Source organism: Arctopsyche grandis, chromosome 11 (genome assembly GCF_051622035.1).
Source record: "Arctopsyche grandis isolate Sample6627 chromosome 11, ASM5162203v2, whole genome shotgun sequence".
In the NCBI taxonomy this organism is placed as follows: Eukaryota; Metazoa; Arthropoda; class Insecta; order Trichoptera; family Hydropsychidae; genus Arctopsyche; species Arctopsyche grandis.
This window is the reverse complement of record NC_135365.1, coordinates 26,039,337-26,067,146: the sequence shown is the minus strand read 5'-3', so window position 1 is coordinate 26,067,146 and position 27,810 is coordinate 26,039,337. Positions and strand designations below refer to the sequence as shown.

General features: G+C 38.3%; 6 protein-coding genes across 6 annotated transcripts; 4 read left to right on the top strand and 2 right to left on the bottom strand.

Moving 5' to 3' along the window:
* Window positions 1-3: 3 nt before the first annotated feature.
* LOC143918623 (uncharacterized) lies at window positions 4-4,200 on the top strand. The gene is made up of 3 exons (XM_077440564.1): window positions 4-619; window positions 657-899; window positions 993-4,200. Exons 1-3 carry the CDS (start codon window positions 4-6, stop codon window positions 1,529-1,531), a joined length of 1,398 nt encoding a protein of 465 aa, XP_077296690.1. The 3' UTR covers window positions 1,532-4,200.
* On the top strand, window positions 1,545-2,840 carry LOC143918622 (uncharacterized). Its single transcript, XM_077440563.1, has one exon. It carries the CDS (start codon window positions 1,545-1,547, stop codon window positions 2,838-2,840), a length of 1,296 nt encoding a protein of 431 aa, XP_077296689.1.
* Window positions 3,956-14,864, top strand: LOC143918621 (solute carrier family 15 member 2-like). The gene is made up of 8 exons (XM_077440562.1): window positions 3,956-4,365; window positions 10,900-11,040; window positions 11,174-11,708; window positions 11,803-11,885; window positions 13,478-13,648; window positions 13,916-14,041; window positions 14,142-14,264; window positions 14,529-14,864. Exons 3-8 carry the CDS (start codon window positions 11,564-11,566, stop codon window positions 14,862-14,864), a joined length of 984 nt encoding a protein of 327 aa, XP_077296688.1. The 5' UTR covers window positions 3,956-4,365; window positions 10,900-11,040; window positions 11,174-11,563.
* LOC143919397 (peptide transporter family 1-like) lies at window positions 14,563-17,212 on the top strand. The gene is made up of 5 exons (XM_077441705.1): window positions 14,563-14,865; window positions 14,933-15,152; window positions 15,234-15,320; window positions 15,995-16,144; window positions 16,232-17,212. The coding sequence occupies exons 2-5, from the start codon at window positions 15,126-15,128 to the stop codon at window positions 16,397-16,399; spliced, it is 432 nt and encodes a 143-aa protein (XP_077297831.1). The 5' UTR covers window positions 14,563-14,865; window positions 14,933-15,125; the 3' UTR covers window positions 16,400-17,212.
* On the bottom strand, window positions 17,117-27,345 carry ball (nucleosomal histone kinase 1). Its single transcript, XM_077441703.1, has 6 exons — window positions 26,969-27,345; window positions 20,187-20,256; window positions 19,752-19,948; window positions 19,454-19,670; window positions 18,006-18,185; window positions 17,117-17,924 (listed from the first exon to the last, which is right to left on the bottom strand). The coding sequence occupies exons 1-6, from the start codon at window positions 27,224-27,226 to the stop codon at window positions 17,239-17,241; spliced, it is 1,608 nt and encodes a 535-aa protein (XP_077297829.1). The 5' UTR covers window positions 27,227-27,345; the 3' UTR covers window positions 17,117-17,238.
* Window positions 22,769-26,746, bottom strand: LOC143919396 (uncharacterized). The gene is made up of 4 exons (XM_077441704.1): window positions 26,694-26,746; window positions 26,453-26,555; window positions 23,153-23,732; window positions 22,769-22,920 (listed from the first exon to the last, which is right to left on the bottom strand). The coding sequence occupies exons 1-4, from the start codon at window positions 26,718-26,720 to the stop codon at window positions 22,917-22,919; spliced, it is 714 nt and encodes a 237-aa protein (XP_077297830.1). The 5' UTR covers window positions 26,721-26,746; the 3' UTR covers window positions 22,769-22,916.
* Window positions 27,346-27,810: the final 465 nt, after the last annotated feature.

The following is a 27,810-nucleotide window of genomic DNA, read 5'->3' as shown; positions in this document are numbered from 1 at the left end:
GTCATGACAGCGGACATAGAAAAAATGTATCGCCAATTCGTCATTTCGCAAAAGGATCGGGATTTCCAACGAATCCTGTGGCGGAATAATGCAAATGAGGCACTAAAACATTTTACTCTGAACACCGTCACCTTCGGAACAGCATCTGCCCCCTTTCTAGCAACAAGATGCCTAATTAAATTGGCCGATGATAATCAAGAAAATCATCCCGAAGCGTGCGACGTGATTCGGAAGAATTTCTACGTGGATGATCTTCTCACAGGAGCGGACTCCATCGAAAAATGCAAGAGCATTAAAGAACAAGTAACTTCAATATTGAAAAGCTCCGGTCTGTCACTGTCGAAGTGGGCATCGAACAACGAAGACATCGCTCCGCAACCTGAACAGGAGCAGATGGCCGACTTTAACTTTTCAGAATCATCACACAAGACATTAGGACTATTCTGGAAACCCAGATCTGATGTTTTCTATTTTCAATTTCAATTGAAGCCAAAATTCAGTCCGTTCACGAAACGGCAATTCTTGTCGGAAATTAGCCAAATTTTCGACCCTTTAGGACTGCTCACCCCACTCTTGATAACACACAATCCTCATGCAAAAAATCTGGAAGCAACCATTAGCATGGGATGACCCTATTCCGGTCAACATACAAACAGAGTGGCATCAGCATATCAACAAATTGAATGACACCGTTCCCTATGAAATTCCGCGTTGCACCGTGATCTACAATTCAGTGGATCATCAACTACACGGATTTTGCGACGCCTCCGAGCAAGCATACGTAGCATGTATCTATCTTAGATCCACAAACAAATTGGGACAAGTGAAGTGTCAACTACTATGTTCACGGTCCAGAGTCGCGCCTCTCAAACACGTGACAATTCCAAGGTTGGAATTGTGCGCGGCACTTTTACTAACCAAGCTAATGAAATATGTAAAGGATAATCTGAACGTGAAAATATCAGAAGTAGTACATTGGACCGATTCTACAATCGCGCTCCACTGGATCAAGGGCGATTCATACCGATGGACCACATTTGTGGCCAATCGAGTATCCGCCATTCAAGATCATTCAGTGCCAGCAAATTGGCACCACGTCGGGACAGCTGAAAATCCCGCCGATTTAACATCTCGGGGAATGGATCCAGACCAATTAGTAACTCATAAATTATGGTGGAACGGGCCGGAATGGTTAAGATCGAAACGATCAACATGGCCCCACCAAACTTACCAGGAGCCAGAGAATGTACCCGAAATCAAGCTGAAACTACTGACTAACTTCACCACGAGTACGATCAATCCGTGGTTCAGAAAATGGTCAAATCTATCTAAGCTGATGCGCATAATAGCATACGTCAAACGACCTTGGCGAAACAAAAACCTGCCGTGTAAAGAAACCGGCATCCCCTCCGCGTCGGAATTAAACGACCCTGAAAACTCTGCTGATTGTAGCCCAACGAGAACATTTCGCAACAGAAGTGGCACAACTCACAAAAAATCGTCCAATCCCCAAATCGAGCAAAATACTTAAACTAAGTCCATACATGGAAGATGGACTAATTCGTGTGGGAGGGCGCATCCAAAACAGCGAGCTGGCAGTCGAGACAATCCACCCTATTATCTTGCCGTCCAATCATCCACTGACGCGTCTAATAATAAAGAATTATCATCTCAGACACCTGCATCTGGGAACCCAGTCGCTGCTCAATATATTAAGATTGAGATATTGGCCGATAGCGGGTAAATCAACGGTCAAAGGAGTCTTGCGCGAATGTATGGTATGTTTTCGCGCAAACCCATTGATTCGACAACGAATGATGGGAAATTTGCCTACTGAGCGAGTCATAGCATCCCCGCCTTTTACAAACACTGGACTAGACTTCGCAGGACCACTGGCAATTAAAAGTGGCACTTCAAGGGGTTCCAAAATAATTAAATGCTATGCAGCCATCTTTATCTGCATGGCCACAAAAGCAATCCACCTTGAAGTAGTCGGTGATCTATCTACCAACAGCTTCCTTAATTGTCTCAAAAGATTCATCGCACGTCGCGGACGGCCGAGTATCATATTTTCTGACAATGCAACAAATTTCGTAGGAGCTGATAGAATCATTCGCCAAAGCATAAGTAGTGTTTTCACCACCTCGCGATCATCCGAAGTCCTGCAGTATGTAGCATCCGAGGGAATCGAGTGGAGTTTTATCCCTCCTCGGACCCCGCATATGGGGGGACTCTGGGAATCGGCGGTGAAACAAATGAAAACACACTTAAGAAAAATCTTACAAGCAGTGCCACTCACTTTCGAAGCACTTGCAACCGTCATAACACAGATCGAAGCTTGCCTGAACTCCCGACCTCTAACACCTCTCTCCAACGACCCTATAGATTTCCTTCCCTTAACTCCAGGTCATTTCCTAATCGGTAGACCCCTGCTCGCCCTGCCCAATGTTAAACATGTTTCATCCTCTAATGATTCTTCACATTTGCTGCAGATACAAAGACTAACGACCTCATTCTGGGCGCGTTGGTCCGCAGACTATCTCCAAACGTTGCAAGAACGAGCAAAATGGAGGGACGACAAGGGAGCAAACCTGGAAGCAGGCCAATTGGTGCTGCTACGAGAGGAGTGCCTACAACCAACACGTTGGGTACTAGGACGAGTGACCCAGACGTTTCCCGGTCCTGATCAACGAGTACGAGTCGTGAACGTTCGGACCAGCCGCGGAGTGGTCCGTAGATCAGCTCACGCGCTGGCCCCTTTACCCTCCAGCACAACTTCATCACCGCAGGAGGAGCAAGGAAGAGTCCCAAATCAAAATCAAGCTTCGTTCCCTTCTTAATAAAAGAGTGTTAGTGAAAACATTTGTGACAGTTCGGTTGTCAACAAACAATGGCGGCCATCAGCCGTCAACAACACCTAACCCCAAAAACGGTCCGTTTATTTGAACTTTGGCTAGCTGTCACTTGTTTGTTTATAAACAATGTCAACAAGGCAGCACACCTGTCAAAATTAAATTCTTAACCTTAAATTAAAATATTTATAGGTAATTTAAACTAAGCCTTTTTGATAGAATATCTAACAATTAGATTTAAGTTTAAAAGGGTTGCATCACCAACTGTTAGGTGATCAACATATTAAATTTGCTTACTCAAATGTTAATTAACATGATTCAATTGAAATCAACTAATAAATGTTAATTTGTATAGCGACACATGACTCTTGGAGTGTCTGCTTTCAAACATGACCAATTCGGTCATTTCAACAAATGCAATGCGTATTCATGTTCGCAATACAGCCACTGTTGGCTCTCAGACGCATTGCCTAATCGCTATAGTCGATTCATTCTATAAATTCATCTCAAAATTAATTATTATCAAACAGTATGATACACGCTAGCTCATTAGAGGCAGGCAACATGCAGTAACAACTTATCGTGTAACAAGCCATGCAACTTGCACTCTCAACAATTGTGAACTAAATTAGCTTGTAATTTTATTCATGGTTGAATCAATGTACTGTGTACATCCAGATTCATTTCAAATCATACTTCCTTTTAGCGATTGCATGTAATTCCATGTTGAACTATGTAATAGCTTATAATAATTAACTTAGCGATAATCCAGGGCGGCAATTTCCTATTCCTTAACCAATGACACAACATCAATGGTAACAAGGTCAAGTTGGTGGATCAATGAAAATCACAGTTGTAAGAACATCAACTTGAACCAGTTAACTATCTAAAGCAAGAATTCAACCATCACTCCTGGAGAATAAAAATCAAATTCTTCCAGCTTAGTACTACAAGTGAAAAATACTTTTCACGCCCGGGAGTATGGAAGAACTTTTGTTACGTTCGACGACCTCCCACAGTTTGAGACACCTTGGAGCGTGAAAACTATGGGAGGAAAGGGTCGGACAATTGTTATAAATAAGCGTGCGCGCCAATTAATAAACACTTCGGTCACGACTTCGGTCACTTCGGTCATTTCGCACATCAGTCACGGTCAAGGCCGCGACGTTCGCGTCCCCCCCCCCCTTGTCACCCGCTCCTCGTACTCCTTCCCCCCCTCACACCCCCCCCCTCTTGGTGTCGCCACCCCTTCGCGTGTTTGTGTCTTCGCCCCAGCCATCTTCGGCTTTACTTGTGCTCGCCCGCCACCATATTTTTGTGTGTTATTGTGACAATAAACGACGAGTACAAATTCCGCAACATCTTTTACTTGTCTACCCTTCTACGTCACGAGCTGTCGATCTTGGATGATCTTTCACCCGTTATAAGAAAGCGGAAACCAGCAACCTATCGAAATCTACAGTCCACATCAACTCATCCACCCCAGCTACGAACAACCCCACGACCAACCCCTGTACAGTCATCACGAACGGGAATATGATTGTCCACTTACCATCACCGAAATGAAAGAATTGGACATTGCAAAAATATACACAAATCGTGCTAGCTTCACGAAACCTAACCCAACCTAACCTAACCATCACCGAAACCAATGAATTCGACATTGCCAAAATATCCAAAAAACGTGCTAACCTCACCAAACCTAACCTAACCTAACCATACCATCACTGAAATGAAAGAATTGGACATTGCAAAAATATACACAAATCTTGCTAGCTTCACGAAACCTAACCCAACCTTACCTAACCATCACCGAAATCAATGAATTCGACATTGCAAAAATATACACAAAACGTGCTTACCTCACCAAACCTTACCCAACCTAACCTAACCATCACCGAAATCAAAGAATTCGACATTGCCAAAATATCCGCAAAAGTGCTAACCACACCAAACCTAACCCAACCTAACCTTACCATCACTGAAATCAAAGAATTCGACATTGCCAAAATATCCAAAAAACGTGCTAACCTCACCAAACCTAACCTAACCTAACCTAACCATCACTGAAATGAAAGAATTGGACATTGCAAAAATATACACAAATCGTACAAGCTTCACGAAACCTAGCCCAACCTTACCTAACCATCACCGAAATCAATGAATTCGACATTGCAAAAATATACACAAAACGTGCTTACCTCACCAAACCTAACCCAACATAACCTAAACATCACCGAAATCAAAGAATTCGACATTGCCAAAATATCCACAAAAGTGCTAACCTCACCAAACCTAACCCAAACTTACCTAACCATCACCGAAATGAAAGAATTCGACATTGCCAAAATATCAACAAAACGTGCTAACCTCACAAAACCTAACCCAACCTAACCTAACTATCACCGAAATTAACGAATTGGACATTGCAAAAATATACACAAATCGTGCTAGCTTCATGAAACCTAACCCAACCTAACCTTACCATCACCGAAAGCAATGAATTCGACATTACAAAAACATAAAAAAACGTGCTTACCTCACCAAACCTAACCCACCTAACTTAAGCATCACCGAAATCAATGAATTCGACATTGCCAAAATATCCACAAAACGAGCTACACTCACCAAACCTAACCCAACATAAACTAACCATCACCGAAATCAAAAAATTCGATATTGCCAAACTATCCACAAAACGTGCTAACCTCACCAAACCTAACCCAACCAAACCTAACCATCACCGAAATGAAAGAATTGGACATTGCAAAAATATACACAAATCGTGCTAGCTTCACAAAACCTAACCCAACCTAACCTAACCATCACCGAAATCAATTAATTCGACATTGCAAAAATATACACATAACGTGCTTACCTCACCAAACCTAACCCAACCTAACCTTACCATCACCGAAATCAAAAAAATCGACATTGCCAAAATATCCACAAAACGTGCTAACCTCACAAAACCTAACCCAACCTAACCTAACCATCACCGAAATCAATGAATTCGACATTGCCAAAATATCCACAAAACGAGCTACCCTCACCAAACCTTACCCAACGTAAACTAACCATCACCGAAATCAAAAAATTCGACATTGCCAAACTATCCACAAAACGTGCTCACCTCACCAAACCTAACCCAACCTAACCTAACCATCACCGAAATGAAAGAATTGGACATTGCAAAAATATACACAAATCGTGCTAGCTTCACGAAACCTAACCCAACCTAACCTAACCATCACCGAAATCAATGAATTCGACATTGCAAAAATATACACAAAACGTAATTACCTCACCAAACCTACCCCAACTTAACCTAACCATCACCGAAATCAATGAATTCGACATTGCAAAAATATACACAAAACGTGCTTACCTCACCAAACCTAACCCAACCAAACCTAACCATCACCGAAATCAAAGAAATCGACATTGCCAAAATATCCACAAAACGTGCTAGCCTCACAAAACCTAACCCAACCTAACCTAACTATCACCGAAATCAAAGAATTCAAAATTGCCAAAATATCCACAAAACGTGCTAACCTAACCCAACCTAACCTAACCATCACCGAAATCAAATAATTAGACATTGCAAAGATATACACAAAACGTGCCAACTAAACGAAACCTACCCAACCCAACCATACCATCACCGAAATGAAAGAATTTGTCATTGCAAAAATATACAAAAATCGTGCTAGCTTCACGAAACCTAACCCAACCTAACCTAACTATCACCGAAATCAATGAATTCGAAAATGCAAAAATATACACAAAACGTGCTTACCTCACCAAACCTAACCCAACCTAACCTAACCATCACCGAAATCAATGAATTCGACATTGCAAAAATATTCACAAAACGTGCTTACCTCACCAAACCTAACCCAACCTAACCTAACCATCACCTTAATCAAAGAATTAGACAATGCAAAAATATACACAAAACTTGCTTACCTCACCAAACCTAACCCAACCTCACCTAACCATCACCGAAATCAAAGAATTCGACATTGCCAAAATATCCACAAAACGTGCTTACCTCACTAAACCTAGCCCAACCTAACCTAACTATCACCGAAATGAAAGAATTGGACATTGCAAAAATATACACAAATCGTGCTAGCTTCACAAAACCTAACCCAACCTAACCTAACCATCACCGAAATCAATTAATTCGACATTGCAAAAATATACACATAACGTGCTTACCTCACCAAACCTAACCCAACCTAACCCAACCTAACCTTACCATCACCGAAATCAAAAAAATCGACATTGCCAAAATATCCACAAAACGTGCTAACCTCACAAAACCTAACCCAACCTAACCTAACCATCACCGAAATCAATGAATTCGACATTGCCAAAATATCCACAAAACGAGCTACCCTCACCAAACCTTACCCAACGTAAACTAACCATCACCGAAATCAAAAAATTCGACATTGCCAAACTATCCACAAAACGTGCTCACCTCACCAAACCTAACCCAACCTAACCTAACCATCACCGAAATGAAAGAATTGGACATTGCAAAAATATACACAAATCGTGCTAGCTTCACGAAACCTAACCCAACCTAACCTAACCATCACCGAAATCAATGAATTCGACATTGCAAAAATATACACAAAACGTAATTACCTCACCAAACCTACCCCAACTTAACCTAACCATCACCGAAATCAATGAATTCGACATTGCAAAAATATACACAAAACGTGCTTACCTCACCAAACCTAACCCAACCAAACCTAACCATCACCGAAATCAAAGAAATCGACATTGCCAAAATATCCACAAAACGTGCTAGCCTCACAAAACCTAACCTTACCTAACCTAACCTAACCTAACCTAACCTAACCTAACCTAACCTAACCTAACCTAACCTTTTTTTTTTTTTTTTTCCGGCGGGGGGAAATCTTCTAGAAGACACCACCGACGTGTTTTATTCCGGTGGTAGTGTGGGATTTTTACCCACTAAAACCCCCCTCCTCTTCAGCTACCACCCGGCTACTAATTAAGTATTGCTCAAGGGTGGCTGCCAGAATAGCCATCTAGGCTCTCGTCATTTTACAAAGTCCGACTTTTTTTCTCTCGATCGCGTTCTGCCTCTTCTTTCTCCCGCATGATGCATACTGCAAACGTAGTGCATGCTGTCCACGCCTCTGCACTCTCAAGCATAGCAGGAATCATGTTAGTCGTCGCTAATGAGTTAACACCGAGTTCATTTTTTAGATTGGTTCTATGTGCGTTCCATGCTGGACAATCGAATGCAGTGTGTTCAGCATCGTCGTTTTCTGCACTGCAGTGATGACATCCTGGTGTTCATCCCGGGAAAATTTTGACGTCATCGTCAGAAGAAATATGGACAATGATATAAGCGAACAAATACCCATCTTTACTGATGAGGAACTAAACATGGCTGCCAGACGACTACAGACTAACAAAGCCCCAGGACCGGACTGCGTCCCAAACGCAATCATCAGACGGGTCGCTGACTCAGATCCTGCACTACTACTTGCAGTCTACAACTCTTGTCTGACAGAAGGGACGTTTCCTTCTTCTTGGAAGAGACAAAGATTGGTACTTATTCCGAAGGGAAACAAGGTCCAGAATAGCCCATCTGCATACAGGCCGCTTTGCATGCTGGACGGACTCGGCAAGCTTTTAGAGAGACTGATTCTCCAGCGGCTACAGAAGTACCTTGAGGATCCTACGAAGGGACTTTCGCCACACCAGTTTGGCTTCCGCCCGGGGCGCTCGACAATTGAGGCAATACAACAGGTCATTGACACTGTTAAGAAAGCATGGGAGGGAAGTGTCAAAGCAAGCGGGCATGTCGTGATGATTGCACTTGATATTAAGAATGCATTCAACTCAGCAAAATGGAACCTGATCCTTGAAGCGCTCCAAAGAATTGAGACACCAGCATACTTGGAGCGGATAATCAAAAGTTATCTTTCGGACAGACAGCTGGAATACAACTGTAATGGCATTCAACGACAGCGAACGATCACGGCAGGCGTTCCACAGGGCTCGGTACTTGGACCTGCACTGTGGAATGTCATGTATGATGGTCTTATACGTGTTCCATTTCGCCCAGAGGCGAAGATAATCGCCTTCGCCGATGATGTAGCATTGCTAGTTGCGGCGAAATCTGTAGAACTCTTGCGAGCTATTTGTGAAGACTCGATCGGAAAGATAAGGAGATGGCTGTCGGACGCTGGATTGGAATTAGCAGTTCAAAAGACTGAGGCCGTGTTCTTCACCAGACGAAGGAAGTTAATACCGCCGCAACTCTTCATCGACGGGCATGAGGTGAAATATAATAGATCGATCCGATACCTGGGAGTATGGATCGATGACAAACTTCGCTTCACTGTACATACAGAAAAGGTGGCAGCAAAAGCAGCAGGAGTTGCCGAAGACTTGGCCAGGTTGATTCCCAACATAGGAGGACCCAAAACAAACAGAAGAAAACTTTATAATGAAGTAGTCCACTCGGTTCTGTTGTACGGCGCTCCGATATGGGCGGATGCAATGATAACGGAAAAGGCGAGACTCAACATAGCAAGAGTTCAGCGAAGAAGTGCGCTAAGAGTTGCTGCTGCATATCGCACGGTATCCGAAGCAGCCATCCTCGCAATAACAGCCATACCACCCATCGATCTGCTCGCAGAAGAGCGGAAAGCGGTCTACAGAGGGGAGCAAAAAAATGACTCAAAAGAAAGAACTATGTCTTTGTGGCAGACTCGATGGGATGCGTCAACTAAGGGTCGGTGGACGCATCGACTCATCAGAGACCTGAGGGTTTGGAGCCGGAGAAAACATGGTGAACTGTGCTTTCACCTAACTCAGATTTTAACAGGACATGGCTGCTTCGGAAGCTATCTGCACAAGATAGGAAAAAGAGCAACCTAACCTAACCTAACCTAACCCAACCTAACCTAACCATCACCGAAATCAAATAATTAGACATTGCAAAGATATACACAAAACGTGCCAACTAAACGAAACCTACCCAACCCAACCATACCATCACCGAAATGAAAGAATTTGTCATTGCAAAAATATACAAAAATCGTGCTAGCTTCACGAAACCTAACCCAACCTAACCTAACTATCACCGAAATCAATGAATTCGAAAATGCAAAAATATACACAAAACGTGCTTACCTCACCAAACCTAACCCAACCTAACCTAACCATCACCAAAATCAAAGAATTCGACATTCCCAAAATATCCACAAAACGTGCTAACCTCACCAAACCTAACCCAACCTAACCTAACCATCACCGAAATCAATGAATTCGACATTGCAAAAATATTCACAAAACGTGCTTACCTCACCAAACCTAACCCAACCTAACCTAACCATCACCGAAATCAAAGAATTAGACAATGCAAAAATATACACAAAACTTGCTTACCTCACCAAACCTAACCCAACCTCACCTAACCATCACCGAAATCAAAGAATTCGACATTGCCAAAATATCCACAAAACGTGCTTACCTCACTAAACCTAACCCAACCTAACCTTACCCAGCAGCAATTATTTTATTAGTTACCCAAAAGTAACATACATAAAAAATAAACGTAGCATTCATAGATCCGTAGTATCTCATTAATCATTAAATTCATAATATTTTCTAAATTCACACTATTCCTTAGTTTAGAGGGGCGAGTGCTTCCCTATGGCCCCCCCAAATTACGTCCCTGAAAAAAATGCATAATATTTTCAATTAATGTTAATCGAAAATCGGTATTTTGGGGAGGGGGCCCCTATCCTATATATCTATTTACATGGATGTGTCTAAATTAGGAATAGATTTTATATTCGGAAACTGTTTAAAATTGTGTATTTAAATCTTACTATATCATCGAAGTATAATCAAATGTTATTTTGAAAGTATGACGTAAATTTAAATCGCTGGTTGATGATGAATCGTCCTATCAAAATTGTTTTAAGCAATTATGTTTATATTTTTCACGAAAATTTGTTTATTCCCATTTTTTTTTCAGTAGTTAGTTGTTACATTGGTATTGGTATATACATAATATTGACGTTGGAAATGGGCCCGGCAAAAGGGCCCACGCAAATGTTGAAACTTACATTTCGAGCCTAATAAAAAAAGTTAACCGATCCTTGGGCTGTTAAAGCAGGTATTAGTTGTTTGTGTATATCGTAATAAATTTGTTTTGATGAAATACCCAAACTTTAGGTCCCAAAGTCGCAATATCCTATAAATAGTTAAAAAGTTATTTAATTTTACTGAGGGCCCATATTTTCTAACAGATAGTGGGGCCCACATGCCATCGGGCATGTTCGCTTGTATGGCCAGTCCGCCACTGATTATATTCAACTGTTCTACATATGTTCCAATTTCTACCGCAGAACTATTTTGTATTTAATGATGGTGTACGCATGTGGAAACTTTTTATTAGCGATAACGGCTATACCACCATTGGGAATTCTTGGCAGGTAAGAAAATTTGTAATATTAATTCAAGATCGATCGACATTTTCTGACTTGTTGTAAAAGTCGGACATTTTAGAGGAATTTACAATTTTGGGGTTGATCTTGGTGTCATTCGGCACAGGTGGGATAAAACCATGCGTGTCTGCCTTTGGTGGAGATCAGTTTAAGCTGCCTGAGCAGAAAAAACAGCTGACAACGTTCTTCAGCATGTTTTATATTATGATGGTCCTCAGTGCTCTGGTTTCCAAAACTGTTTCTCCATTGCTTCGATCTGAAATACACTGCTTCGGAGACAAAGACTGTTATTCGGTGGCATTCGGGGCTTCGGGAATATTGATTTTGTCATCAATAGGTGATATAATCACATTGATTGTATATTGTGTAATATATTTAATACTCAATATTTAGAATTGATTGTTTTAACATTCATATTTTAACGTTTTCAGTGATATTTATCTGTGTCAAAAAAATGTACGTCATAAATATACCAAAGAGTAATATCGTTTTAGATGTTATGAAATGCATTATGGTAAGCCATTTATTTATATTTTTGTGTATGTTAATTTGATTTTACAAAAAGAAGTATGAATTGATTCTTTTAATTTAATAATAATGAGAAAAAAATCGAAACATGACTAAGGTAATACATATATTATAGTATATCAAGTGAAAACTGTGGTGTCTAGACTAAATATGTGGTTGTATATGTGGATATGAGGCCGTATTTTGGATTTGATTTTTTAGGCAGGAAGCTGTTGAACAGTTTCTATGGAAACACGTTTGCGTTTGAAAGAAGTTTATCTATTGGTTCAAAATAAAAGTATGTTTTGACCGTTTCCCGTATACAAGTATTATTTTATGTACTACGAAGAAGCTAGTTGCTCGACTTCGGAGGAGTGGGCTGGCTGAACTCCAGAGGCTCTGTGTCCGTCTGGGGCTGGTGCGCTGGTTTATATACATATTATACTTTAGTTCTGTTTATCGTCCATCTGAAGGTCGCGCGATGGGGTCAGTGTCTAAGGGTGGATTGTTGTGCAGCTGCGTGATGTTATTCTTGTATGATCACTTAACGCGTATCTAGAGATCATTTTCTTTGCAGCTGTGCGATTCGGGTTTTCCTCGAGGTGCAGGGTCGTATGTCTAGCGGTCATACTCTGGAGGTCGTTTTCAGTGCAACTGTGTGATGATATTATTGCTCGGGTATTCTCCAACCCCTTGTCTTCTCGCTCGCTTGTTGGAAGTAAGCTAGAGTATAATTCGATTGTGTGAAATCCGCATGAAGCCAATTACTCTCTTATGATCGAAAAAGTGCAAAAAGCATTTCTTCATTTTCTATATAAGAAAGAGTATGGGTACTACCTATATCCCTACCCTACTCCTTTCCTTTTGGGCATGCTTGGGTATAATTCCCTTGAACTTCTCATTAATTCTTTTCGTTCTCCAGCTACTGCGTGGTAATACGTCATACCTGTTGTTGCTGGAACAGTTGGGACTTTATGTACCTAATAACTATGTGCGTGGTAGACATCATAATTTCTCCTCCATCATAAGTACCTCCTACTCACACTGTTCTTTTTCGAATGGCTCCTATTCCAAGAGCTATTCGATTTCTCAATGAAATCGTTGCTGCTGTGCCTGAATGCGATATTTTCCACCTAAGTTAGCGTAGATTATCGGATATTATTTTAACATATTTATCTGGTAACCTACGCTCATCATTATTCTCTTAATTTGAATGTGATGTATGTGTGGAATCTTAATCTACTCTCTTTCATTTGGGCCTCGCAGGGATGTTTTGTATTTTTAGCTTGTTCTAATTTATCGGAACAGGCTGCAGGTGCAAGACATTCCCTTATTTGTATTTTTACTTATTTTAATTTTAATTATTACTATAAAGTTTTTTATGATTGTGTTAGATGCTGTATTATTTTTTACTTTTCTTTTTTTTGTAATTTGTTGCTTTTGCTTTTTGTTCTATTATTTTTTTTTTTTGTTTTTTGTTTTCTCCCTCTCTTATTTTATTAGGCCATTGTGGCGCATTACCTCGGTTATGGAAAGAGACTAAAAAAAGTTGAATGGCTAAATGGCATTAGCTTAAAATATCTATAATTTTACTTTCAGATGGCTGTGAGAAATAAATTTAATTCAAAGAACAAAGAAAAAAAGAATCATTGGTTGGATTATGCAAAGGACACTTACGACGATTTTCTCATAAATGAAACCAAACAAGTTTTAAGAATATTCATTCTCTTCATGCCACTTACGGTTTATTGGTCCCTTATAGATCAATTGGTAAATTAAACAACTTTTTTAACATACAAGTACTATGTGAGATATGATGGTAATTAATCTGATCTATGTACACTAGTTGACTAATTGGATTTTAAAGTTGAAAAACATCAATAGAAGCCTTATGTACCCCCAAAGATGGTCTTATACACTACTAATATCCAACACTTTACTGCATTTCTCGTCTATAGATTGTAAATGTTCAATTTGAGAATCTTGCGGGAAAGATCTGCCCTTGGGAGTATAACTTTTGATTCGTTTGGATTTCAGGGTTCACGCTGGACGCTTCAAGCGACGAAAATGGACGGTAATATTGGATTGTTTAGGGTTAAACCAGATCAAATGCAAGTCATGTCGCCTTGTTTAGCGATAATGTTTGTGGCGTTGTTCAAAAAGGTGATTTCAATCTCATAATGATTAAATTACATGTGATATATGTAGCAGTGAACTGAAATAAATTTTTACTGCAAACAGAGATTGACTGTTATAATTTTAGGGACTGTATCCATGTCTATCCAAATTTGGTGTTGATTTCAAACCACTCCACAAATTGGTTGTTGGAAGCTTACTTGGTGGCGTTGCTTTCATATGTTCGGGCTTTGTGGAAATACATTTAGAGGTAATGAACACATCCATATCATTAGGTTGAAAGCGAAAGTATAATAGATCTACCAAGGTTGTATGCATCCTGATAGGTTAAAATTATAGGGGATGAACGAATGAGACGACTGGCATGTTGATGCACGTGCTTTTATTATGGAAGCCAGAGACGGAGTGGCGTAGCGACTCTGAACACGGGCAAGTTTGGTCCCAACTCGCAGGAAGGTGACCGAACTCGACCATGTCATATAGCATGTCAAAGTTAATGTAATTGAATTTTCAGAAAACTTATCCCATTCTGCCATCAACGGAATTTGGTCAATTGAGAATATTCAACGGATACGGTTGTGACTTGGAGTACAGTAATCGTTGGACTAACGAGAGCTTCAAAATAGCTCCCCTGGATTTTTATGTGAACAAATTTATCAGTGTAGAAGGAAATCGAAGCTTGATGTACGACAAGACCATACGTTGCCAAAACTCGACGACAAATTCAACAGAACAAATAACTATAGAAGAAAAAAAGCCGTATCGTATCTCCATGGCGACTTTGAAGAAGATCAACCGACAAGATATGAAGACAATGTTGCAAAATCTAGATCGGGAAATCCTCACATAAGGCATGAATGCAATTGAGATTCCGTAAGCTAGAGATATCACGTACATTCTAATTGTTTTCCTTTTCAGGATTTTGGCAAATGTAGACAAATCTGATTTGAATATATCCTTGTATAATATACGGAGACAGCAATTGGAGGTGGTGACTAATTCAACGGTGACAAAATTGTTTGAAGTTTTCTCAGGACGGTACGATCTATATGTCAATTCGCAACACGTACCATTGGAGTCCGATTTAAAGATAGGCGGAGTTTATACTCTGATGATTCGAAAGGCAAATTATAGTTTTGTAAGTCTGTGCTTTTAAATCTATACTTTAAAATATCATTTTGAAATGATTGTTTAATACAGAATACAATGCTTTTGACAGAATGCTAGTTTAATAACAGTAACAGAACCAAATTCAGTGTCTGTGCTTTGGTTGGGACCACAGCTTATGATTATTGCTGCTTCAGAGGTACGTATAGTGTATTTTTATTGGTTGTGGCTATTTGCAGGTACTATATCTGCAAATTATTGGCTATTTGCAGGTACGATATCTGCGAATTATTGGCTATTTGCAGGTACTATATCTGCGACAGGCGCAAAGCCTTCTGCGCATGCACGTGAACTTATAATCCGATTATAATTTCTTACATTTAATGTATGCTAGACTTGCTTAATCTATCGTTCATTATACATGAGGCAAATAAATTTCGCACGTTATTATAATAGATTTATATCATTTAGCTAGTTCGCGGCTTGAACTTGTATGTAGGTATTATACGTTTTATATGATAATAATTTTCTAACAATTAATAATATTAACTAATTTGGATTATATTTTTTACTCTACGTCACTTTACGAGTTCGAACTAAATTTTAAGAGGTTTAAAACAAAATTTTAACAGTAAACACGCTGACAGTGACAGTTCACGCGCATGCGCGGAAGGCTTTGCGCCTGTCGCAGATATAGTACCTGCAAATAGCCAATAATTCGCAGATATAGTACCTGCAAATAGCCAATAATTCCCAGATATAGTACCTGCAAATAGCCAATAATCCGCAGATATAGTACCTGCAAATAGCCACAACCATTTTTATTACTCAGGATATTGCCCGAGATTTGAACGATTGCAAATTATTCTACAGGTATTCGTGTGTGTGGCCGGGTGGGAGTTTGCATTCACAGAAGCCCCAGAAAGCATGAAATCTGTAATACAAGCGTATTGGTATGTGGTTGAAGCTCTAGGGAATGTATTAATTATTTTAGTGACAAGGTTCGGATCCAGTTATCGTCAAGTATGTGCCTAAAAACAAATACTAATTAGAATATAACACACATTCGTGGATAATAATATTTGTTATATGTGATTTGTGATATTTCAGGTGACACAATTCTTCTTCTTCGCCATATTAGTATTTTTAGCGACCATATTGTTATATATCCTAATGAAACGGCACGAAAAGCTTAAAGACGATGATGCTAAATACAACGATGGTCCAATTAATTATGAATTAGTAATGCAAAATGACAATCCACAGAACCAATTATGATTGTATTATAAAAAAACATATGTGGCAGGTTTAATTTAAGCATGGGTGAAAGAATTTTTATGGAAATATTGATGGTACTTTAGTATGGTAGATGAGAAATCAGCAGATATTTTGCCAGTTTCATTAAAAAAAGCAACATACTTAGCATTTTATTGACAATGTCACGAATCAGATATAAAACTTAACCCTTTGCCCGCGGCAATAAATATAACAAGAACAAGCCCTGTACGCGGCACCTTTTTCGCGAATTTGACAATCGAGTTTTCGACCTTAAATACAGATTTTAAAATTCACTCAAGTAACCAGATATGTTAATTAACACATAAAGTATTATTTTAAACAATAAAATACTTAATATATCTCGTAGTTTTGGATTAATTGTCAAATAATCATTCTTCATAATTGTATGAAGACGTGACGTCACATAGACGAGGTTTCAGTATGGTTCCACAAAAAACTAATTTTTGACTGGTATATATACATTTTGAGCAAATTGAATAGATGGCATTCAACTCAGTAATATATTCAACCAATTTTGAACCTTAAAACAGTTGAAATAGGCGCATATAAGCCTCAAAATCCCGTGCAAAGTTCAGAAATTCTATGGAAGACAGCCGCACTACAGACTTGTCGCCCAAAGCTTCCATAGAAGACAGCCGCGGGCAAACGGTTATATGAGAGTTTGATGGGGAACAATATGATAATGAATAAAATTGAAACAATTAAAAAACGTATTATATTGTATTATAAAAAAATTACAATTATGAATATAATTGCAAAAAATACACAAAATAAATTAGTGGTTTTAATATGAAAAATTTAACGTTTATGTATTGATTTCATCCAGTTTTTACTTTTTTAACAATTTTTCCATTGACAATTGCGGGACACTTCTTCCAACTCTTAGTCTCCTCTTTAACGACCCCTCCCTTCTTTTTAACGGTCGTGTGAACGGTGACCTCCTCGTCGGTGCAATATTCGACTTCGAACCGCTTTCTATGTTTGCGCTTCAGACCCAACTTGGGCGGAGTCTCCATACACGAATCCTCAAATATATCCACGCTGCAGTCCAAATCTTTCGGAGTGGTCGGAGTGGCGGCGACTCGCCGAGGCCTGAGCGATATCGTCGTATTAAAACTGACGTTTGAAACATCACCTATATCAGAGTTGGATGTGTTTGTGACGTTTCCATTCTCTACTTTAACCTTTTTGCTGCTAGTTTTAACCGTCTTCTTTGTGACCGTCTTCACGGGCGCCTCCTCTAAGGCACTTTTGGGTAAAAGCTTCTTCTTTCTAGTAGTTTTGACCACTTGCGTTTCGAGAACGGCTTCGTTCTCCAAATCGGACAGATCCTTGGTTTCAAACTTTGCCTTGCCAGATTTCTCAGGAGTGAAGTCTAAAATACCCGTGTTCGAAAAGCCTAAAGTCTTGATACCCGATTCGAATATCGTTCGGCATGCTTTGTAGTCGGGCTCATCGTTATATTCCATTTTGCTCACGTAATTCAAATACGATGTAATTGCGTCTGAATTGTAACGAATTTTACAATAATTAAAATGTTTTTCAATGAAATACGAATCGCTAAAAATATTAAAAAAATACTTACGAGGTGGAGCTGATTTTGTGAATGTTTTTTTTAAAAAGCCAGGTATATCAGACATATATTTTTCTTTCTGCGCGTGAACCTCTTTAGGATGTCGAAGATCTGTCTCCCATGGCAACGAGCCAGTCAACCATTGTACCAAATTGTATGCTAAAATTTCCATATCACCTCTTCTTGTGGGAACTGTAAAAATAATTACATTACATTGTTCATTATATAACAATACTTAATAATGGACTATACATTAAATAATTTATCGCTCGAATAAGTACGTTCAGATAAAAAAAATATATACAAACATATATTCACATTGAAAACCAATCCTTGTAAACAAAAGTAGTGAAATATAAAACTGGCCCAATAAAAGCATGATAGCTCAAGATAAAAATATCCCACTTCCGGTTTATAAAATTTAGTGATTTTTTTATTATTTTCATCACATTGATACAAGAATAATACTTGCAATTTTTTCGTGAAGAGCACGCATCTTTAAGGGGTCGAAAAAAATAGTGGAAGAAAAATCGAACAAGAGTAAACTGCCACTTCCGGTTGAGGGATGCTTACCAAATTTTAAACATAACTTGGTATTAAGCTTAAACTTCTAGATATGAAATTTCAGTTCAATAAACCAAAAGGTTTCTGAGAAAAACATAAAAAAACCTCGATTCTCTAGAGTAAAAGTACTACTTCCGGTTCAGATAAAAATATTTAAAATATATAAGGTTATAAAGATTATTATTTCTATCATACGTAAATAAATTTCAGTCCGATTCAGTTAGTGGTTTGGGAGATAATTGAATTCAAAAACTTCAAAAAAAAAGAGGACACCTATAAGGGGAGGTACCATTTCTGGTAAACTTAAAAATTTGAAAAAAATTTACATCGTATCTATAAGAATTTCAGTAACCGATACTAAGTTTCAGCTCGATAGGACTAACAGTGTTCAAAAAATCCCCAAAATACACACACATTTTATCTAGATCATGAAAACGTGATCAGTGATCGATTCTGAATTCGAATCAGTCAAAATCTCGAGTTTGAATTTTCGCATGATCACAAAACTTCATCCATTTTTACCACGTCCAAAGATAAAAGTAAAAATATACATATATTTTTGACTTTAAAAATTCGCTAGAAAATTAATTATAAGTATTTTAAAACAATAAAAAACCACAATCAATAGAAAAAAATCTGACTATTGATTCCAATACTTACTTTTGGCACAGCAATACTATGTAGATTTTGAGATAAAGACTGCATAAGCCAAAAATTAACTTAAACGCTCACATCTCATAAACGAGAAGAAACCAACAAAATCACTGTCATATTCGAATTCAATGGGCCAAATTTAGTAAAAATTGATTAGTCTCCGTCCAGTAAGCAAAAAATGTGATTTTTTATTGCTCAGTCTACGAATACTTATAAAACAATACTACAAAACATAAAATTACCTCCATTATGAGCATCCCTACTCGTATATTCTATGGTGCCGTTGTGAGCCTTTTTAGGATCAAATTTATAATCTTTGACCGTGTAATGCGAAGCGAGACCAAAGTCGACCAAGTACGTCTGATTTTCCACGCCTTTCTTCAAACCGAACAGTATATTTCCACCTTTGAGATCGGCGTGAACGTACGTCCTACTGTGAATGTACTCGTAGGCGTTCAGCTAAAATAACAAAACATAAACATATAAAAACAAACAACGGCAACGGTGGCCATACTTTGAGTCGGATTCCGAGATAATAACCATTTGTATGGCGATTCTGAAGACAGTGTGCGTAGGAAATTGCCGTCCACATTCTAAAAATTTGTGCCACAAGTCTTTGCCGTAGCGTTCCATAACGACAAAACGATATTTCGTATTGTTATACTCGTGAGAGCCCGATCCGATGTAGACGGGAATGCCCAGGTATTTTAATTTGTGCGCTTTCGTGAATTCTTCAACTGAAACAGAAAAAATAAATTTATTTATGTATATATCGGCAAGTGCGTAAATACAAACGTATTGCTTCAGAAATGTTTATACAGTTGGAATTCATTGATCCATACGTAAATTTTAGCATGTGTGAAATACATATTTACATTGGAGTCGGGTCAACGATCTACATATACATAATATTGAATACATAATGAATAAAATTCTAGTAGTAGGATAATAGTTGTAGAAAAAAAAAATACTCACTGTCTTCTTTTTTCGAATTTCGCATGTAAAAATGCATTTCTACAAATAGCGGGCCGTTTCCGTGAGGTTCCTGAAAACAATAACGAAGAATTTAATTCACAATAGCATTTCAATATACGATTGGAAGACGGAAAAATAAACAGATGTCGATTCGTTAGCATTAGTGTTAAAGGGTAGACATTTTTACTAGTTTATCTAAATGTATAATCATTTAAAACTGATTCAACTTGAATAAGTGTGCTTTAGAAGTATACAAGTTGCATATACATAGGTACGCAAAAGTTGTAATCTGTCATATATAAAAAAATTAATGAGATGTGATGATATCACATTAATAGTGGGGGGGGGGGGAGGCACGACTTACGAGAGTACATTTCATATTTTATTATATACATATATACCAGGAAGGCCCACCAGGTAAACCCCAATGCGCCTTTCTGGCCAATTACAAACAATGCAGCATTTTTATCACATAAGTCACTGAAAACTCGCAATCAACGAGACATTATGAATTCTATTGTACATTAATCATACTCTTTTGTGGCAACATAGTAGGTAGGACGTAGCCAATTCAATCGAGGAACCGTTTCAACGATGAAATCAGAAAAATTGGCAAACTCTGATGGGAAACGATCGACCTGGAGTCACAAATATCCAAGTCTGACCAGCAGCATTACAGATATACTCGGAATAAATTCTTTTCAATCGAGGTCAAATCACAGGAACCGTTTCAACAATGAAATCAGAAAAATTGGCAAACTCTGGAAGGAAACGATCGACCTGGAGTCACAAATATCCAAGTCTGACCAGCAGCATTACAGATATACTCGGAATAAATTCTTTTCAATCGAGGTCAAATCACGGGATCGAACCCGGCGCCTGTTGGTGCTAGGCAAAAGCCCAAGCGCCGAGCCATGCTGCTGGCTATTAGTTGGTAACGAGTGAACATTTACACAAGTAGCTTTATTAACTCGAAGCTTTCTCTCTGCTTGCATTAGGTGCCATATTTATACACACTCTAGTTCAAATTAAAGACAATCATTACTAAGGATATCATAATAGTCTTGTGAAAAAATGTTCATCCTTTGGTCTATGTTTATATCAGTAGCGGCTCGTAAAAGCTCATAGTGGGGGAGGGGGGGGGGCGGCAGAGATTAATCAGGATGTAGTAGTTCGTTAACCAAACCGGTGATCGAATAAAAACAAAAATAGCATGCATATGTACTATACTGGGAGGTCTGCAGCCCTTCAGTCCATATGGACGAGCCGCTACTGGTTTATATACTAAAGAAATTGTATTTACAAAAGAGATTAAGAGGGCTGTACACCCGAAACCTTAATTTTGTTGCCGTTCTTTTCTTCGATATATACATATATATTGAGTGAATGCGACAGTTGCGCTTTGACCAGATAATAAGTATTTTAAATCGACAAAATCGAGGTTTCGTATTCTCCAATTTTCTCCTCCGAAACTGGACCAATTTTTAAAAAAAATTTCATCATCGGTATTAGAAAGATATTTTCTATGCAACTGAGCGCGTATTTTTTTTAAAATCGACCGTTAAATAAGCACGCTGAACTCTTTTCGTGGGTGTAAAAAAGAGTCGATTCTATATATGTTTGGCGGCTCCTAGCTCCTATAAAAAATAACTAATCAAAAAAATAAAAGCACAGATGCATGCCAATGGTGGATATCCACAGCATATTAAAAAATAATTTCTCTAGTGCCATAATTGAGGAAGGGAGAAGTTTAATACGTTTGTATGGACAAGGCACTGGTGTCCAGCCCTCTTGAGGTTTCTTTCTGGAGAAGAAAAACGGCTGAAAAAAGTTCGTGGATAGTCGGTTCCGGTTTTGTAAATTCTATTTCATAAGACTCGATCCAGTTTGATTCAAGCTTCCGCGTCCTATTTTGGATTGAACCTTTTCAAGATCAGAAGCAAACTCATGATGAACTTTTGTCAGCCATTTGAAATCTAGGCCTTATTGGAACTCTCTGTGTGGAATTTTCCACCTTATGGTGAGATGTCGGTTTGATATTTTCAATGTTCTCAATTTACTATAAGGACCTCTGAAGATTCTTTAAACTCTGCATACATGCATATATGGTGGTTCTGCTGATACAGAATTAGGTGGCAAAGACCACACACCAATAAAGTCGGTCATAAACTGATGGAGGAAAAAGCTGGACAAGGCCATTCACTGCTTATGGACTGTTACTACAACAGTATTCCATTGACGGAATCATTGTTGAAAAAAAAAGACTTACGTTAATAATCGGATAGCGGTTGTTGGTAAAGAGTACGGAGAATACGATAAACTCTGTAAAGAACTGAGGGAATTTCCTGAGCGCTACTTCCAATATTTCCGAATGAACAAAGAGCAATTCAACACCCTACACTCTTTGATACAAAATAAAATACGGAAAGAAAATACGAATTATAGAAAAAGTATATCAACGAGACAACGCTTAGCTGCGACTTTAAGGTTAGATTTTAAATTTACATCCTTTTTCAATTTTTATTTACTTATTACTGTCGTTCTCAAAGCTTTTGGAGAGTTCAATAAATAAACAAAGTGCCATAAAATTACATTTATTTTACAAACTAGTCAGACCATATTATTGCAAAGGATATTTTTATATATCTTGCACAGGAACATAACATTATTAAAAGACATCATAACATTATTTGAAGACAACATAACATAAAAGTATTATCGCAAAGGATATTATCTATATATCTTGCATAGGAACATAACATTATTAAAAGACATCATAACATTATTTGAAGACAATATAACATAAGAGTATTATTGCAACCGTCACTATCAACGAAATGCACGAAAGAACACTCCGATAATTCAAGCAACAAGTACCCTATAGAGAAATGAAAAATAAAGAAATCAAACAAAAAATAAATTATAAATCACAATCTGATTCTGTCTTTAAGTAGGGAGAGTTGGGCTCTTGATCGTGGGTCATGTACGGAAAGGAAGGCGAAGAATGTGAATCATTCGGTGACGGTTCTCCATATTCCATTTCAAAAAGTACGTGTTGCAGCTTAATCCGAGCTTCAGAATTTTTTTTGTGGGATAATCGTTTCAACGATGGCATTAAACTTAGTAAAAAGTTTTGATCGGAATCCTGCTCATTGGACAATACATCCAACAGCCTATTTTCAGTTGAAGTCCTTCGGTTCCTGCGACGATTCCGTGCGACTGGCTGTCGTCTTGTGACCGGGTGTTGTGTTGTGGTTGGGTATTGTGTAGTGACTGGGTGTTGTTGTGTTATGACTGGCGGTCCTACGGGATCCATTATGGACTCTTGCAGCTCTACTGGGATATCAACGATATCTACGAGGCTTTCGTAGTTCCCCGTACATTCCCTGAATTCCACGTGTGGAATCAGGAATTCCATTTGGCTGTAAAAGGGCCAAGATTTTTTTTTTCCTCCAGCTGATCCACTGGGACATGTTTTTTGTACACGATAATTCTTAATGAATCCATCCCGTAGGGATCTCCATCTTTTTTTTAACCCATTAACATCTGAAAACAAAAAGAAAAAATTATTGGATAAAGTACTATTTATGTATATGTATGTATGTAGGTAACTAAAAAAAAGTTAAAATTATTGTTTTATTAATAGCACTGTTCATGACTATCATAATAGCACAGTCACTGAGATATGACTTTTCTTATAGATCTATGCCCAGTGAACACGAATCTGGTAATAAAAAGTGTTGATTGGCTCGAGATTTGGAGATATATGTGTTTTTTAAATCGCGCGATTTTTCTATATCTTGGTGTTGTTCGGTCGATTTCTCAAAATCTGCTAATTTTCTGTTCAAAATGAATATTGGAATCTAAAGTCGGGTATTTTATCTTTCATTTGTAGTACTTTTCAGCTTTCAAATCTCTCTAAGTAGTCGTCCAGTTCAAATCAAAAGTCAAAATTACGTATTTTCACTTGGGATTTTTTCCCACTGTTAATACTATATTATATTGAGTATTTTCTATTGAAACATGTTTATTAGGATAGTGTTCTGGCCACACTATTTTTTGATTTCGTTTAAAAGGGTTAATTGGATGTGTGGTGAATTTTAAACCGGTAAAATTGTGACCAAAAACTTCGTATTAGTAGAGCACAAATTTGTGTTGTGTGCGCTGCATCATTGTACGCTGTAATGTGCGTCATTGTATACAACGATATAGCGGTCACAAACTTTTTTCAATGTGTTTTTAAATAATTTTGTAATGAAATAATTAGAAGGATTTGAATTTAATAATATATTTATTAAATACGAATATGTATAGCGTAAAAATAAATATCAGTACATTTTAAGCACCCGAATAAAAATAAAAATAGACATGGAAAATAAAAACAAAAATCAAAATTAAATTAAATATGAAGATAATGAACATTTCAAAGAATTATTATAATTATTTCATTACAAAATTATTTAAAAACACATTGAAAAAAGTTTGTGACCGCTATATCGTTGTATACAATGACGCACATTACAGCGTACAATGATGCAGCGCACACAACACAAATTTGTGCTCTACTAATACGAAGTTTTTGGTCACAATTTTACCGGTTTAAAATTCACCACACATCCAATTAACCCTTTTAAACGAAATCAAAAAATAGTGTGGCCAGAACACTATCCTAATAAACATGTTTCAATAGAAAATACTCAATATAATATAGTATTAACAGTGGGAAAAAATCCCAAGTGAAAATACGTAATTTTGACTTTTGATTTGAACTGGACGACTACTTAGAGAGATTTGAAAGCTGAAAAGTACTACAAATGAAAGATAAAATACCCGACTTTAGATTCCAATATTCATTTTGAACAGAAAATTAGCAGATTTTGAGAAATCGACCGAACAACACCAAGATATAGAAAAATCGCGCGATTTAAAAAACACATATATCTCCAAATCTCGAGCCAATCAACACTTTTTATTACCAGATTCGTGTTCACTGGGCATAGATCTATAAGAAAAGTTATATCCCGTCTCTGAAACATTTTAAAAGTCGTCATTTGTCGAACAGTGTAGTTGGTTTGTACTTTTCAGAACATTGGCTACCGGTAATTCGTTTAGATCCGTTGCCTTTAATTTTCAGCTGGGAGATACGAAAGACACGTGCAATGTCATACAAGAAATCGTGATGCCAAAATACCTTCCAAAAATTACAAAAGAACATTGGGAAAAAACCACCGATGATTTTATGCACAAATGGCAAATGCCCAACTGTGTGGGGCGCTCTTGATGGGAAGCATATAATAACTTTTGCCCCCGAAAATTCAGGATCTCTCTATTACAATTATAAGAAGAGTTTTTCCATAGTTTTAATGGCTTTGGTAGATGCTAATTATAAGTATTTAATGATAGATGTTGGTGCATATGGAAGTAATAGTGATGGAGGAATATTTTTAACCATTTGCCCGTAATTAGTAATGCAAAATGACAATCCACAGAACCAATTATGATTGTATTATAAAAAAACATATGTAGGAGGCTTGATTTAAGCATGGATGAAAGAATTTTTATGGAAATATTGATGGTACTTTAATATGGTAGATGAGAAATCAGCAGATTTTTTGCCAGTTTTATTTAAAAAGCAACATACTTGGCATTTTATTGACAATGTCACGAATCAGATATAAAAATTAAACCTTTGCACGCGGCAATAAATATAACAAGAACAAGCCTTGTAAGCGGCACCTTTTTCGCGAATTTGGCAATCGAGTTTTCGACCTTAAATACAGATTTTAATATTCACTCAAGTAACCAGATATGCTAATTAACACATAAAGTATTATTATAAACAATAAAATACATAATATATCTCGGTAGTTTAGGATTAATTGTCAAATAATCATTCTTCATAATTGTATGAAGACGTGACGTCACATAGACGAGGTTTCAGTATGGTTCCACAAAAAACCAATTTTGACTGGTATATATTCATTTTAAGCAAATTAAATAGATGGCATTCAACTGTCAGTAATATATTCAACCAATTTTGAACCTTAAAACAGTTGAAATAGGCGCATATAAGCCTCAAAATCCCGTGCAAAGTTCAGAAATTCTATTGAAGACAGCCGCGCTACAGACTTGTCGCCCAAAGCTTCCATAGAAGACGGCCGCGGGCAAACGCTTAAACTATCTGTACTAACGAGCTATTTTGGTTTTATATACTGTATATACTGTTTGCTTATATTAAACAAATAAATAATTTCTATTTTATTTACCACAATCGAGAATGGTGGCCACCTCTATCCACAACTCTTCCCTTTTGGTCGCTTTTTTATATGAATTTAAGCTCTTGTCATACAGAGGGGGTCTCTTCTGAACCTAAAAAAGCCATTACAAACAAAGTGAAACGATCCCAACGAAGTCATCACAACTGCGTCATTCAAATTACTTTAAATATTATAAAATAGAGGTGAACAGATATGAAAATAGTACGGTAGAGTAGTTAAGTAAACATACCTCAGCAATTACGAGTTCTTCGTTCATTTCAACAGCTTCACAGTATACTTGTACGCACGAATACGTTGACGTACGTCAAGTTGACGTATTCGTAAAAAAAGCGAGCGAGACAGATGTATAGAGAGTGTGTAAAGAGAGAAAGAGAGAAATGAAAGGCGCAGTGCGCATGCGCAAACGATACGTTCAGACGCGGGAACGACATGACAGTTGCATACGATCTGACAGATGCGTGTTCCGAGTGTTGTATATGCACATAGATATTATGATATACTGACGATTTTGACGACGTGCGATTCAGAGGTGGCGGTGGAGTTAGATTTGGGGGAGTTGGAGTTGGAGGTGGGGGTGAAGGGGGCGGCCGCGTAGATCTCGCCGAAGCCTCCCTTGGCGATGGGGGCGCCCAGCCGCCACTTGGCGCCCCCCACGGCCGCCAGCTGCAGCCCCTTCGGCAGCCTCTCGGGCATTTGGTAGCCGCGAGCCCCCTTCCCCGCGCCGGCGCCTCCGCCCCCCTTCGCAGCGGCCTGTCGCGGCATTTCTACTGAGATTTCGCACTCTTCGCCGCTCCGCGCGCTCGCAATGCTTTCAAATAAAACACCGACATTCGACGGTTCAAACACTTTCGCTCGCCGGCCATTACCATTGCCGCACTCGCTGTCATGTCAAATCCTCCACCACATGGCTCAAAATAAAAATAAAACTATTTATGCTAATTTTTTCATTACCTAGGCACCAATCAAGACGCTCCAGAGAATTTTAAGAAGGTCATTGTTAATTTTTTTTTTTTACATACGTATATAGGTCTGTTCATACCTATCCAGCACGACCCGTATCCTGCAAGTGTCATGCAAGTGCAGACAGTATTCTTTGGTACATTCTATATGGACGCGCATGAATGCGTAAATGCGCATGCGCCAAATGCACCAACTACTTTAGGCCTCTTACTATTTTTATTAATAGCCTTCAAGTCCTGTCCAATTCGGTTCGGTTGCCCACAAAGCGTCCGCCCAAAAGTCACTAAAATCTGTATAATGGAACATCTGGCAGTTGAATTGTCCATCATACTAATGATAACTATAATACTAAGAAGAACTCGAGTGTCAATATTCCGTATTCGCGA